The 15,879-nt window shown below is 41.8% G+C and overlaps 1 protein-coding gene across 1 annotated transcript; it reads right to left on the minus strand.

The window, feature by feature from the left end:
* Positions 1-14,200: 14,200 nt before the first annotated feature.
* On the minus strand, positions 14,201-14,602 carry LOC149235639 (uncharacterized). The gene has a single exon (XM_089368614.1). It carries the CDS (start codon positions 14,600-14,602, stop codon positions 14,201-14,203), a length of 402 nt encoding a protein of 133 aa, XP_089224740.1.
* Positions 14,603-15,879: the final 1,277 nt, after the last annotated feature.

The raw sequence follows: 15,879 nt of genomic DNA on the forward strand, positions 1-15,879 counted from the left end.
CGGAGTTTTATGAGCTACAGATGGGTTCTATGACAGATGATGAGTACATTAGCAGATTCTTGGAGTTGTTGAGTTTGTACCATATCTCAAGAAGGAGAAGGCTAAGATTAAGAGATTCATCAATGGATTTCCAGTAGCATATAGAGACTAGATTAAGATTGATGAGCCTAGATCGTTAGAGGAATCCATTCGTAAATTAAAGCATTGTTATGAGCAGTCAAAGCGAAAAGTTGAGCCTAAACATGACTTGAAAGGAAATGAGAAATTCAAAGGAAAATGGCCATCGAAGCGGGGAAGACCTTAGGATGTAGGTGAGAAAGAAAATGTTGCTCCTTACAAGAAGTTTAATATAGTTGAGAAGGGACATGTGTCGCAACCTTGAGATCAGCAGACTAGAGTTGATAATAGAGCATCGTTGCAGTGTTGGATATGTGGCAAAGATCATTGTAAGAAGGATTGTCCATTGTACCAAGGAGGTAGGCCTCAGATCTATAGTGCTTAGGAGGCGTAGATAGTTGGGGATGTTGGTCATAGTATTCCTCGGATTTATGCAATTGTGGACAACAGGAAGGCGGATCACCAGGCATCTATCATTGAGATGGACGGTAAGATTTGTGATCAAGTTATTTATATTTTGATTGATCCTGGATCTAATTATAGTTATGTTAATCCTGACCTGGTGGATAAGTGTGGCTTAAGAAAAGAAGTGCATGCAGAGTCTTGGTTGGTGCAGTTGGCTACAGGTACAAAGAAGAGAGTTCATCATTGGGTAAGAGCTTGTGCATTTGAGTTGAATGGTATGCCTACAACAACACATTTGAATGTACTACCATTGGGATCGTATAGTATGCTTTTGGGTATGAATTGGTTTTATCCTCACAGGACCAAAGTAGATTTCGATGACAAGGCTACTGAATTCTTAGATGATAATGGAGAGAAGAGAATCTTGCAGGGGAAGAATAAGCTTATATTAGTGAGGATGGTCATAGCTATGCAAGCTAAGTGCGACTGTAGAAAAGGGTGTGTGATGTTTGCAGTTCATATTTCTAGTGACAAGGGTAAGGACGTTGAGGATGCAGAAATATTCGAGAGGTACCATGTATTGCAACAGTTTCATGATGTGTTTCCAGCAGAGATTCTCGAGTTTCCTTCGCACAGGGAAGTAAACTTTTCTATTGAGTTGGTACCAGGGGCAACACCAACATCAAAAGCACATTATAGGATGAGCACTCTAGAATTAGTAGAGTTAAAGTTGTAGCTGAAGGAAATGCTTGATAAGGGATACATTAGGCCAAGTGTATCGCCTTGGGGTGCACCGATATTGTTCATGAAGAAGAAGGATGGTACTCTTAGATTGTGCATTTATTACAGGAAATTGAACAAGGTGAAGATCAAGAACAGGTGTTCATTTCTGAGGATTGAGGACTTAATTGAACAATTTAAGGGAGAAACAACGTTCTCAAAGATTGATTTGAGATCAGGATACCATCAAGTATGCATCAAAGAAGAGGACATCTACAAGACTGCCTTCAAGACCAGGTATGAGAATTATGAGTTTGTTGTAGTTCCATTCGGTTTGAATAATGCTCCAACTACTTTTATGTGTTTGATGAATAATGTGTTGCATCCTTATCTAGACAAGTTTGCTATTGTATTCATTGATGACATCCTGACATATTCTAAGAATGAGGAAGAGCATGTCGAGCATTTAGAAACAGTGTTGAGATTGCTAAGAGAGCATCAGTTGTATATTAAGCTTAGCAAGTGTTGTTTATTTCAGACAGAAGTACACTACTTGGGACATGTGGTTTCCAAGAATGGCATGGTAGTAGACCCGAAAAAGATAAAGGATATCATAGACTGGGAAGCTCCTAGAAATGTGGAGGAAGTCACATCATTCATGGGCTTAGAAAGTTACTATAGGAGGTTCATCAAGAACTTCTCACGCATTGCATATCCTATTACATCATTACAGAGGAAATGTAAGAAGTTTGAATGGACAGAGGAGTGTGCAACTAGTTTTGAGCAGTTGAAGCAGTTGTTGACAAATGCTCCAATGTTAAAGATTGTAGATCCAGATAAAGAGTTTGTAATATGTACATATGCTTATAATAGAGGGCTTGGTGGAGTCGTTATGTAGGAGGGACAAGTGATATGCTATGAGTCCAAAAAATTGAATGCGTACGAGCAGAACTATGTGACTCATGATTTTGAGTTGGCAGCTATTATTCATGCCTTGAAGATGTAGAGACATTATCTTCTTGGCAGGAGGTTTGTGTTGATGAGCGATCACAGTGGACTAATATATTTGTTTGACCAATCGAATTTGAACGCCAGACAAGTTAGATGGTTGGCTACCCTTAGTGAGTTTGACTTTGAGATTAGATACATCAAGGGTAAGGTGACAAGGGTTGTAGATGCTCTCAGCAGGAAAGTGCAGTTGAAACATGTTGCAAAAAAAAACAATTGCATGCGCACATTGAAACATCAATCACACATATCAACACAGCATGTAATGGGGAAAGCATAGAGCTGAAAACCCCCAACTATCTGTATATTATAATGATAGAGAACATGTAACAATACATAGTACAATACTCCTCACAAGTACTCAGTACTATCTCCACATGCTACACACAAACTAGCTCAGATCTGAACAAGTCACGGGCTCAAATCTCCTCCACTATTTTCCTGCCTCTACTGCGCAATCCAAGTTGAGAATAGATCAGATCCAAGTTCAAATTCCCTTGGCTTGTACTGCGCAATCCTCATTGGCAATCTCAATCAATGATTGTGCAAATCTCATGCACAGCTATAGTCAAAACTAATAGTAGTCTCACCCTTTCACCCACCTCTAACACTTGTCTCCACTGAATTGTCCATGCATTGAGTTAACTGATGTATTCTTTAGTTGATTTATGAGTTAATAATTAGTGAATTAATTAATAATTAATTCACATCACTCATCACTAGTGTATCTGGCAATTAGACTAAATACAACTAGTTCAACTAAGTCAAACTGAACACAACTCCCTCAACTCCTCAATCAACTCCACCAAACTCAATCACTTGAGTTCTAACTGAAGTCCATCATGCAATAGCTCAACTAACCCATAGGAAAAGTGTATTTTCTTCTGGCAGTTGCATGTGCCACATCCGTAGCTCGAACTAAAGTGCTCCAAGAGGATAAGATAATGTTTATAGTCCAAATATTATTAAGAGCTAATAATATTCGACTGTTCTATTTTTAGACTGGCAGTCTAAAAATAGACTCCGCCCATATGTCTAAAAATAGAGGTCCATCTATTTTTACCAACATGACCAATCATCCATAAATAGCATCCTGCAACTCATAGACCATGATCCATATGTCTAAAAATAGACTTTGCGCCAAAAATAGCCCGCGGGCCCACTTAGTGAAGGCGACTTCTTTTCACTAAGCTCCATCATCTTGTTGCATTTTCAACACTTCTCGCTCTAGATAATATCACTTCCTCCACAATTGTGAGTCTTCACCTATCCCTTAGGCTTATTTTATAATTCCATTAATCCAAAACCATTAACCTTATTACCATAAGTGATCAATGTGTATGGTTAAACCCTAAGCCTCACTCGAGATCAATGGTTGAGATTATATCTAAGTCACTTAAATAATTGTATTTTTTATCATTATAAATTTTCCCTGCTAGTCCACCATTATTAATTAGATTAATTATTTTACTTTTCCCAAGTTAACCTTAGGAAAGAAATCATAATATCATTTGCTCCACCAAGCAAGCACTTAAAGAGGCAACCAAATATCTTCTACATGCTAACACACCAAGCCAATATACAAGACCTTATGGGACTACAAAGTCAATAGCGATTTCTTCCATAGCCTTTACTTTCACACTAGTGGATTCTCACTCCAACATCTTTGTTTCTTTCCTCTAGTTGGGTTACCAATATGACTAGGTAGCAAGCCTAATGTAGAGAAGGTGGTGGTAGTTAGGGTTCTCCTGGTGGCTTCAAGATCATGCATGGCCCTGGTCATCAACATGACTCTACCATCTACAAACATCGTTGCAAGTGCATCAAGAATTACAAAAAGCGAAGGAGGAAATTATAAATGCGAGGTACTGTCATTCAACTTCAAGGTTTTCACTATTGTGATAGACTATGTGCTTGACATCGGTAATATCCGTTGTTGTATAAATCGATCTTTGCATATTGTTGATCTATATTGGAAACTAAAATCATTTACGGGAAAAGTCTTGCTAGAGAGGAATGACATGAAGGCCGAAATCTTGTTGTTGTTAGATGAACTCCAATTGTAATTAAGATCATGGATAATAGGTTGGAGGAGATAGAGGTATATTTAGCTCATGCTAAAGGTCTATGACCAAATATCCCAACTAAGCCACTGGCCATAAGGTTGGACGCCCCTGTTTTGACTATCTAGGGAATGGTATTTATGGTTATAAGGGATCCCATTTGGAAAATTGTAAGGTAATTGCTTTTCTTAAAGATGAAGTCAGTTGGGGCATTAAGAACATCTTCTTTTTTGGTAAATTCCTAGCAACAAAGTCACTTTGAAATTTCTTGACTTGAGATATTTTATGAGAAGGATTCTAATTAAAAAATATGCTACCCTTGGAATCATCATAGAAAATATTAGGAGGAGAAGAAAGAGTATTCATAATGTATCTAAATAGTGGAAAGTTTTGACGTTAGCTTTTGCAATCATAGGTTAGTTCTTTGCTTGGAATGTTAGCTTAGAAGTTCAAGTTAGAGTAGGTGTCGATGCAATTATAAATTGCAATGAGGACAATTTCCTCCCATAAGATTTTATTCTCTTGTTATAAGAACAGGGAAGATGCACATTGAAAAAATTTGATAATCCTTTGCTTACCTCAGTTTGGAGCCAAGGCTAGCTAGAATCTTAGGCCTTGGGCCTCGAAGGTAATTGGACTCAATGTTAGGATGGATTTTTTGCTAAGCTTAGGAAGGCACATGTAAGACTCTTGGATGAAGATGATTCTTGGGCTTATGAAAAAACTAGAGGTTTATATACTATTAAACTTGGATACACAACTTTACAAACACTTGAGGCACAAGAAGTCTATTGGTGCTGGAAAAAAATATGGAAGGTTAGAGCACCTCCAAAATTCACTCTATTGCTTTGGCCTATTATCAACAAGGAGTCTTAAACTTGGGATAGAATTCAAAAGATAAATAAAGCAAATCCAAGTATAAGCACCTTAAAAATTTCTTTGAAGAGTGCTTTAATAGAAGAGAACTAAAGGACTATAAAACACTTCCATACTTGATGACAGAGGGAATCTGGTTGGTGAGGAATGCCATGCTTTTTTAGGATGGTCAAGTTTCGACTTTCTATGTTTCAATAGAAGCTCTTTTGTTGTTTTATTTTTATATTCCCATATAAAGCCAAAACCTAGTGATGCGATAGGAGAGGTGATTATGAACAAGAATTATGTATGGATCTTCTTAGATGGAGCTTGCCATGGTCTAGAACACTTGTGCAATTTAGGTTGTGTGTTATGTACTATCGAGTATCACTATTTCACTAGTAAGGCAAATTTGGGTGTTGGGACCAATAATTAAGGTGAGTTTAAAGCATTATTTTTTTCCAAAGGAAAAATCGTAATCTTTCATTAATTTTGAAAAATTACATATAGTAGATGCTTGGCAGCATATGCAGTATTTGGCCCGTAGCCATATCGATGTCTATGAGTCAAAAATATATCCATGGCCATTCTAAAAATGGTGTTGAGTAATAAACAATATTCACCACGCAAGGTGATAGTATGAGAGAGTCTGAAAATAGAAAGCTATAACTGAGATGTCTATAAATGCGCCACGTAGGGCGATATCATAATATATAGTCTGATTATAAACACATACTGTGATATATACAGTAAAATAAAAATATGACTGAGCATGTCCCAAAAAATTTAGGGCCCAACTGCCCTGTGATATGCCTGATCAATATATGGCCTGTGGTAGTATTGGTACTGGGTAGTACCCCTCTGCTCCTGAATCATCCACTGGCCTCTGGGTAGTAGCGTGGCCTCCTTGGAAAGCCTGTCAGCGTTGTTGTTATGCTCCCTATAAATATGATGACATGAGATGGAGTTAAACTGTGCTTTGTATATGTTCACTTCATCCAAAATATTTCTAAGAGTGTGTGCATGGCAGGAAGTGATGTTATTGAACCAATTTATAGTGATTTTTGAGTCTCCATAAATCTGTAGATTGATGCAGTCATGGCCTAGAGAAAAATGCATTAAATGGCGGAGGGTGATTAATTCAGCATAATTGTTTGTCCCATCTCCAAGTCCCATCTTGACCTTGAAGTGATGATGTTCAGATAGATACAATAGAAAACCTCCCCCGCACCCATGTTCCTGTGCAACACCGTCAAAGTATGCCCAGGGGATAGATTTATCAATGGGATTAGGTGCAAGTGATCTTCAAGGGTGAGGCGTAGTGTATTCAAGCAGTTCATGGTAGGCAGAGATGATCTTTGCAGTAATAATCTGCCATCTGGCGACTCCATCCTCAAATATAATTCTTGATCTAGGTGGATGTTGGTGGCCACCCACTGATCCCACTTGGACCCCCACAATTGTCTCTTTCAGTTTTTCAGTTTCCATAATTGTAGCACAATTTACTATTTTTAGCAGTTTTTCGGGTCCTAAACTTCTGGAGCCATTTTGAGGCCCTAAACGACTTGTTTTGGGAAATCTGGGATAGATCTTTCTAACGAGCTATTGTTCACGTCAAACGAAGATTGGGTGCCAAAGTTACGACCCTGAGAAGTTGATGTACCAACTTACCCAAAACAGGGCCCACAATTTGGCGTTTCATCTTCTAGGGTTAGGTTTTGGGATGTGAAGGGTTTTCCATTATTTCTCAGCAATAAATAGGCATTCGAGCCTCATTGTAACACATTTAAGAGGCATGTAGCCGCTACATCTCTTCTCAGAGATAAAGCTACCATCGCCCTAGCTGGTTTATTTCCATTTTTGTTTGTAAGCATATTTTAGTATTTTACATTAATGAAATGAAGTATTATTTCTACTGCATCTCTATTTTTATGGTTATCTCTGTAATTTGTTGTTTTCTTGTTTAACTCTAGATCAGTGGTATCAGAGCGGTCTGCTTTTTTCTCTGTTTTTATTTTCGTGTCCCCAACGAGGTCGGGATATAAGGAGTTAGGGGTTGAAATGGTCAAACCTTTGCAAGATCAGCCTCGCAAATCCCGATGGCCTCACATGGCGGATGAAAAGAAAGATGAGGGGGCAGGAGATCCTATCAAAATCTTGCTCGAAGAAGCCCTCGAGCGACACAGGAACGCGATGATGGACAACTTTGCCCAGATCCTTCAGCGGCTACCTAGAGGCAACGCATCGGCTTCCAACAGCTACTCTGAAAATGCCACACCGTTTAAGGTACAAGTTAATTTTGAAATCTCCATCTTCGAGGGTCAAATAAACGCAAATGTCGTCAATAAATGGTTAAATATGCTAGATGGGTATTTTTATGTTCATGAATTTTTGAGTTGGGAAACGATTGTTTTCGCTCTTCTCAAAGCATCCCCCCACGTCAAGGACTGGTGGGAAACCTACTGCGAGTAGAAGAATGAAAGTATGGGCTCACTATTTTCATCCGCATCCACTTGGGATTCATTTTGGGATGCCGTCAAGGAGAAATACTACCTTGTCAAAAGCTATGAGGACAAATACATCAAATGGACCACATTGCAGTAGGGAAGGGACCAAGATGTGCCAGAGTTGACAAACATTTTTCATACCCTTCGCACGTATTTTGGTATCAAGGACTCTGAGCTGCATTGGGTACTCAAATACCGCGACTGCCTACACAGATACATCCAGGAAGAGATGGAGTTCTTGAACATCTCCTTGCTCGGCACGGCGTATCGATACACTGTCAAAATCGAGTAAGGTTAAAATAGAAGAAGCGAGACTTTGGATCTGCAAATCTAAAGACCAAAGGGAAAAGCCAAGGCAGGGTGACCCAAGACAACCTGTCAAAGCCGCAAGAAAATAACAACACCTCAAAGTCGAAGAAGGACACAGGAAAGTGGTGTGAGTTCCACAAGAGTCCCACTCATAACACAAGTGAGTGTCAGACCAAGCAGTCGCTAGTGGCCGAGTTGAAGGCTTCAGAATCGTATGCATGTTCTGACCCTGTGTCAGAACCCGAGAAGGGGAATGACAAAGAGAAGCAGATCATTGATGCGAAGCCCAACGTCACTGTTGCCACCGCCAAGATCCAGAAGAATGAGCCCGAAGACCCAGAGGAGGGGGAACGTATTTTCCACTCACAGATGTGGGTGAAGGGTTCGCCGCTGCAATTCATTGTTGACAGTGGCAGCCAAAAGAACCTCATTTCAACAGAGGTCATGAAGCGGTTGGGCCTACTGACTACACCACATTCGCAACCGTAGAGTATTGGGTGGCTTCATGAAGGACGAGATTTCAAAGTTCGCCAGCAGTGCTGCCTTCCCTATAGCATCAAGCCCTTCACAAATGAGGTATTGTGTGATGTTACACCTTTGGATGTTTGTGATGTACTATTAGGCCAACCATACTTGTGGAGGCGACATGTTGTGTATGAGTCAAGGCCTCGTGCTGTCATTATTTCTTTGAATAATTCATTATACAGGATACCGGAGGTAGCCCCACCTACCGCCACCTCTTTGATCACTGCCAAGAAAGGCAGCAAGCTCATCTCCCAGACTAGGAAATTCATTTTCTGTCTGGTTCGCTCCCAAAGTAAGGGGAAGATCGTCACCACATCCATGACCCCCGTGAAGGGTTCCTCCATGCAACAGCAGCAGCAAAGGGATATGGTCATGATAGAACACAGGAACAACTTCTCCTCACCCACAGGGGTACCACACAAGCTTCAGGTGGGTAACAAAGTCTGGTTGCATCTACAGAAAGAACGCCTTATAAGAGCCCATCAGAAGCTCCGACCACGCCGACATGGTCCTTACACCATTACCAAGGCTATGGGAAATAATGCTTTGCAGCACAACAATCCTCCATTCCTTCACTTGCACTGAGTGTTCAATGTGGAACTCCCTTGACCATGCTTCCCACCATTACTGGACACATCAGAGATTGCAGAACAACTCACTAGGGACCAAGTTCAGCAGATGGAGGAACTCAATGCAATGGGGACCATTGCTTCCTAAGGGGGGAGGAATGATCCAAGTGGATGTTGGTGGCCACCCACTGATCCCACTTGGACCCCCACAACTGTCTCTTTTAGTTTTTCAGTTTCCGTAATTGTAGCAAAATTTACTATTTTTAGCAGTTTTTCGGGTCCTGAACTTCCGGAGATGTTTTGAGGCCCTAAACGACGTTTTTTGGGAAATCTAGGAGCAACATGGGTCCATGGACTGATGTTACTCTTCCCAAAGTTGTAGTGCTCAGATAGATCTTTCTAATGAGCTATTATACATGTCAAACAGAGATCATGTGCCAAAGTTACGATCTCGGGAAGTTGATGTACCAACTTACCCAAAACGGGGCCCACAATTTGGTGTTTCATCTTCTAGGGTTAGGTTTTGGGATGTGAAGGGCTTTCCATTGTTTCTCAACAATAAATAGTCCTTCGAGCCTCATTGTAACACAGTTAAGAGGCATGTAGCCACCACATCTCTTTTCAGAGATAAAGCTACCATTGCCCTAGCTGGTTTATTTCCATTTCTGTTTGTAATCATATTTCAGTATTTTACATTAATGAAATGAAGTATTATTTCCGCTGCATCTCTGTTTTTATGGTTATCTCTGTAATTTGTTGCGTTCCTTTTTAAATCCGGATCAATTCTGTTTTGGGTTAGCCAGATCGACCAACATATAAGCAGAGGGAGACAAATCAGATTAGATCTGTGGTGTGCGCTGTACCAGTTTCTCCAGGCTTGGTTTATGTTTTCCCCATCCCATCTGCCAGCAAATTGGATCGATGTAGAAATGGACTGTCAAAGATTGACCGTAATATCACAATTAAGAAATAGGTGATTAGTCGATTCAGATGCCTGCTTACATAGGACACACCAGTGTGGTCCATATATGGCATGGTGGGTTAAAGATTCCCCAGTGGGAACTTTATTGCTAAGCACACACCAGAAAAAGAGCCTGGTTCGCGGTGGGGATTTTAACTTCCAGATAGCCTGCCACCAATCTTGAGAATTCTTCGATTGTCTATTATTTATCAGCCCAAGGTAGCCAACTTTTGGGGTGTATATTCCATTCTCAGCAAGGCACCACATAAGTTCGTCAGGTCCCTCCTTTATTTTGATGTGGGATTCAGTCAGTGCAGAAATATAATTCTGCCACGTTTGGTGCCAATGGGGTGGGATATTAAGCAGATGAGCAGATTTCCAGCCTTGTCCAAATATGGTGGTATTATCTTGATCAACAATGTGTGCGATAACTCTGATATCTCGCTGATTTAGATGGTGGATTAGCTCTCTCGGTAGATGGTGTCGACCGCCTCCCCCAGTCCAGGGATCCAGGCTGATGTGCACTTTTGTGCCATCATTTATCTGCCAGGCCAAATTATTGCGAATGATAGGTAAGGAGTGTAGCAAAGCTTTCCAAACAAAAGATATGCCTATCCTCGGCCACCGTGGTAGGCACACCCAATCCATGAGCTGTAGAGGCCAGATGTATTTGTGATAAGTAACAGTGGTCTAGAGGTTTTGTCCAGTAAGAAGTGTCCATCCCATTTTAGCAGCAAGTGCTTGAGCAAAAAGATTTAAATATTTTAATCCCCAACCTCCCCATTTTTTGGGCAGAGCAATCTTGTTCCAACTAACCCAGGCAAAAATCTTCTTATCTTGATGACCATTCCAAAGATATATGCTGCATATTTGTTGAAGGTGGGCAAGGATACTTCTGGGTATCCATGCCAAAGCCATGCAGAAAATAGGTGTGGCCTCCAGTACTGATTTGATGAGCACAAGTCTTCCTGCTCTAGATAAGAACCGATGACACCAATTTGATAGGCTTTTCTCCAACTTAATGACTATCCATATCCAGTCAGCAATTTTTCTGCTCAGGGGTCTGATCCAGAACCCCAGGTATTTGAATCCCTGATCCAGTGGGAGGATGTTGTATGGGAAGTGTTGATGAGCATATCGAGACTCATGGATGGATGTGTGGGCTAAGGTAACAATGGATTTCCCTTAATTAGCGATCATGCCCATGGCCCGGGAGAAAAGGGAGAGTATATTGGAAAAAGAAGCAGAGTCTCGGATGCTACCGTCTAGAAAAATGAGGACATCATTGACAAATAGAAGATGAGTGAGACCCCCTTATTTAGTCAAAACAGTCGACCATTTCTCTTTGCTTGTGCAAGGAGCCAGCTGAGTCCTTCCATGACAATAAGGAAAATAAGGGGGGATAGGGGACAACCCTGTCAGAGTCCTCTCTCAGCATGAAAGAAATGCGAAGCAGATCCATTGATGAATACACTGAAGGTGGCAGTGATGATGCAAGACATGATCCAGGTGATGAAGTCATGAGGGAAGCCCAAATGAATGAGAAGCATTTTGATGTAAAGCCAGCTAACACGATCGAAGGCTTTTGTCATGTTGAGCTTTAATATGAGGCCCTTTAGCTTTTTGGATATGATCGAGTGTATGGCCTCTTGGGTAGTGCCAATGGCTTCATGCATTTGTCGATTCTCAAGGAAGGCAAACTGCTCGGGTGATATATGGTGAGAGAGGACAGGTCTGATCCTGTTGGCAATGATCTTTGCAATGATTTTGTAGAGACAATTGCAGAGAGAGATGGGGTAGAAGTTGTTTAAGGATGTTGGTGAATCAGACTTGGGGATAAGGGCGATGAAGGTGGAGTTTATGGCATCATATAATTTTCCAGTGGTCCTGCATTCCTCCACTACATTGAGCAGGTCTTGACCCAAGAATTCATAAAAATCCAGATAAAATTCTATAGTCTAGCCATCAGGCCCTGGACTTTTATATTTTTAAATCATTTCAGGGTCTCCTCAAGTTCAGCAGTTGTCACTGGTGAGATGAGATTATCTGCCATATCTTCATCCAAAAAACGAGGAAAATGGCCAACTACTTGAATAATATCCGCAAGATTGGATTCTTGAGGGGTTTTGTAAAGATTCTGGAAATGTGTGGTGCCCAGAAGAGATAACTTATTGAAGGTGTCTGCCACACCTCCATCGGGTAAGGGAATATTCCAGATAGTATTTGACACCTTTCTTCCCTTGGCATAGTTCTAAAAGAATTTTGTGTTGTCATCTCCAACTAGTAGCCAAATGGCCTTGCTCTTGAGTCTCTAGGTTTCCTCTCTCTCCTTCAATATCTTTTCCTTCTGTTTCTAAAGCTCAATAAGGTGGTATTGTTCATTTGCAGTTGTAAAACCCTTGTTACGATCATCCATCAGCTCACTCAGTTCTGATTCGATCTGTGATAGGGTATGATCATCCCTCTATACTTTCTCTTTGGCTTAGGTGATAGATAGATGCTTGAGCTGAGAAAGATTGTGATAGAAGCCCTCAGCCAGAGATCTGTTTCTCGAAATGGGGGTTTCCTTCCAATAGTTAGTGACCCTCTTGACATATTTCGGATCTTGCAACCACACGTGATTGAATTTGAATGATGATTTAGGCTTTGAGTGGGGGCCAAGGACCTCCAAATATATGGGTGAGTGGTCAGATATGCCCCTAGATCCCACCCATTGTCTATATCGATTCAGATGTTGTAATAGGGGCACCTTAATCAGGAATCAATCAAGCCTTCGAGCTAGTGCTGCCTCCCCAACCCTTCTATTCCTCCAAGTAGGAAGGGGCTTATTCATGGGGACATCGGTAAGGTTATGCTACTCCAATAAATTCATCATATATCCTGAAAGGGGATCCACTTGGGCTTGGGAACCCCATGATGCCCCAAAACCCAGGGAGAAATTGAGGTCACCCCCAAGGACTAGATGGTTGGATGAAGTTATCGATAGGTTGAGGAATCGCTGTCGGAAATCCTCTCGCCGATGACATGGTCCATCTGTGTTAATGACCCTAAGATTCATGCCAAGTTCGGCCGAGAATATATCCATTCCAATAAACCCTAGTCCACCCCACGATGATATGACCTTAATGGTGCGGGGGTTGTAACCAATGACTAATCCCCTAGAATGTCCCATAACATCAAGAGATTGAAAGTGCCAGCATAGTTTTAAAGGTGCCAAGGTTCTGGTGATGATATCGGCATCACCAAGGGTTTCTTTCAGCATAATAATATCCACAGACTCAACTTCAAATAATCTGTGCAGGGCTAGTTTTTTGGAGGCACTAGCCATACCTCTGCAGTTGAAGGAGAGCCACTTCATGGGGGGAACCTCCCTGGGGTATTCAATGCTCTAAGAACCCCTTCTAAGGTGGATTGTTTGCCTGTGGCGACTTCTGCCCCAGCCTTTTGTATGGTTTTCAAGAGCTAGGATTTTCGACGACGAGATGATTAGGCGAAAGATCTTATGAGGATGAGACCAAATCCTGAATAGATGGGTGTATGACCTTCAGGGTGTGAGCAAGAGAAAAAATTATATGAATGAGGCGGTTCAGTCTAGTCCGAAGAGGTTGAGAGAGGAATGGAGGGTGGTGGAGGGAAAGATGGAGCAGTGGTAGAAAAGATGGGAGGGGGCAAGGTATGAGAGCAGGGTATGGAGGGAGTAATGTTGATAGAAGATGAGGTATCATGAAATGCATTGCAAGAAAGAGAGATAGAGGAGTTAGGGTGAGAGGAAAGAGGAGTACCTGCTTTTCTCGCAGCCTCAGCAGCAGCTCGGGATCACATCATAGGTGGGGATGGTGTCCTGTGCGTGCCTTCTACAGCCACAGGAGAGACGTCTCGCACAGATGCCCAGGGGGTCTATACAGGAGTACGATCCGGGAGGGAGACTGCTTGACCCTTTGAGATGACTGGCGCACTCGGAGGATCAAGAGATTTTTTGATCAGTGGGCATTCCTTGAAAATATGCCCCACCTTGTGACATCTTCTGCAGTGAAACGAGACTCCTTCATAGTCCAAAATCTGAACCCGAGTGAAATGCCTCCATTTTAATGTGATTTTTTCCTCCAAACCCTCGCGCGTATCCAAATGAACCAGTATGCGGGCTAGGGTTCGATTCTTGGTCTAGACATATGATTTATCATAGTCAAGGTAGGTGCCGAGCGTATTTCCAATCCTGACGAAAACATCTTCTGACCAATACTGTAGTGGGAGACCAGGTAAACGAACCCAGAGTGGTCCTGCCCCAATTTGTTCCCTTTCCGGATCAAACAGAGGACTCCATCGCTTAAGGAGGACTGGAGCCATCTCTATATGCCAGTATCGAGCAAGTACTAGATCTGTATATTCCTCCTTGGAAAAATGCAGGGCAAACCATCCCCGAGGAAGGATCTGGACCTCCGGCAATTCTTTCAGGGTATTGCCCCAAATTTCATGTACCCAGAGGGTCAATATTTCCGCCGAATAAGCCCTACCACAGACATGCTCAACCAGGACAAAGCTAGCCTTATTCGCAACTTCACCCATTGATATACCTTCACCGAAACAAATGGTGAAATCATTTGAAGAAGCCTTAACACACTTTATTTTCCTTTTTCCAGTTCAGGGCACGGATGGATGATCCTAGAGCGGGTTAGAGGAGGTATGTCCATCCTATTGTTGTTGAGTCGCCGATTTTACCCTAATCATAGGGGTTTCAAAGCAACCTAACGGGTTTTTTGCAGAAGTTGACGGGTTGATGCCGAGGTTTGGAAGGCCCCCAGTTATCTGGTTCGGGGGCAGAGGAGCACTAGACGGGTGGAGATGGTTGTTTGAAGGGTTTGGTTCGAACGAGGGCGAGGGCGGTGTGACCGCGGCAAGTAGGTGTAGTGTCCCAGGGGAGAGTGGCAGACAATCCAGAGCAGGAGAATCGATAGAGAGGGTGCTGAAGTGTAGTGAGGATGCGGTGAGACCAGGGAGTGTAACCACTGGGGCGGAGCAGGACAGATCTGATGGGGAAGTCAGTGGGGGACCAGAAACCGCTGGGTTAGGGTTAGGGATTCTGAAGATGGGTTGTTCGGGAAATGGGTCCGGTGAATAGTCAACCTCCTTGATGTCCATGACCTCGTCCATGTTCGAATAGGGAAATGCCAACTGTGACCGCCGGTGACAGTGGACAACAGAGAAGGGAAACAAACGCAAAATGGTCAGCTGGAGGACTGCAGGTTATTCGGTGGTACTGCAGTAAAAACGATAGAGAGTTACCTTAAGCCCTTGCTAGGCAGGGTAGTCGATCGCTCCTCCATCTATCTCCGTCCGAAGTCTCGTTCTCTCTTAAAGCATTATTATTCCTATTGAAGTGTGTTTTAGAGAAAAATATTATCTAACTACAAGTATTTGGAGACTCTGAAATGATCATCAATTGGATGAATGACGAAATCTAAGCCCATTCTACTAGTGTTTTATAGTTGGCTTTGCATTTGAAGGACATCTCTAGTATCTTTCAAAGGGTTAGTTTCACTCATATATTTAGAGAACTGAATAGTTTTGTTGATGCACCATTTAAGAAAGCCTCGCACCTAGTTGAAAGGTTTTCTTGTCTAAGATGAATTTACCAAGGGACATCTGGTTTTGTCAAGGACTTGTAACCTTTTAGATTTTTGATCTCTTTTGGTTGTTGATATATAATGTTTTAACTGATGAAGACATATTTGTTTAGAACTTATTTAGATTTGGAATATTTTGGAACAACTTATGTTAAGATATACTAGTAGTGGGCCCGTAGGCCATAGAAAACTAGTTGTATATTGTATGTACATCAACAC

This window comes from Pinus tabuliformis, chromosome 8 (assembly GCF_031772625.1).
Source record: "Pinus tabuliformis cultivar Carrire ecotype Pingquan chromosome 8, CPIR1, whole genome shotgun sequence".
NCBI classification, from domain to species: domain Eukaryota; kingdom Viridiplantae; phylum Streptophyta; class Pinopsida; order Pinales; family Pinaceae; genus Pinus; species Pinus tabuliformis.

Bases quoted from the DNA above. Each gene is read 5' to 3' on its own strand.
- LOC149235639 (XM_089368614.1), bottom strand. From the start codon at position 14,602: ATGGGTGAAGTTGCGAATAAGGCTAGCTTTGTCCTGGTTGAGCATGTC.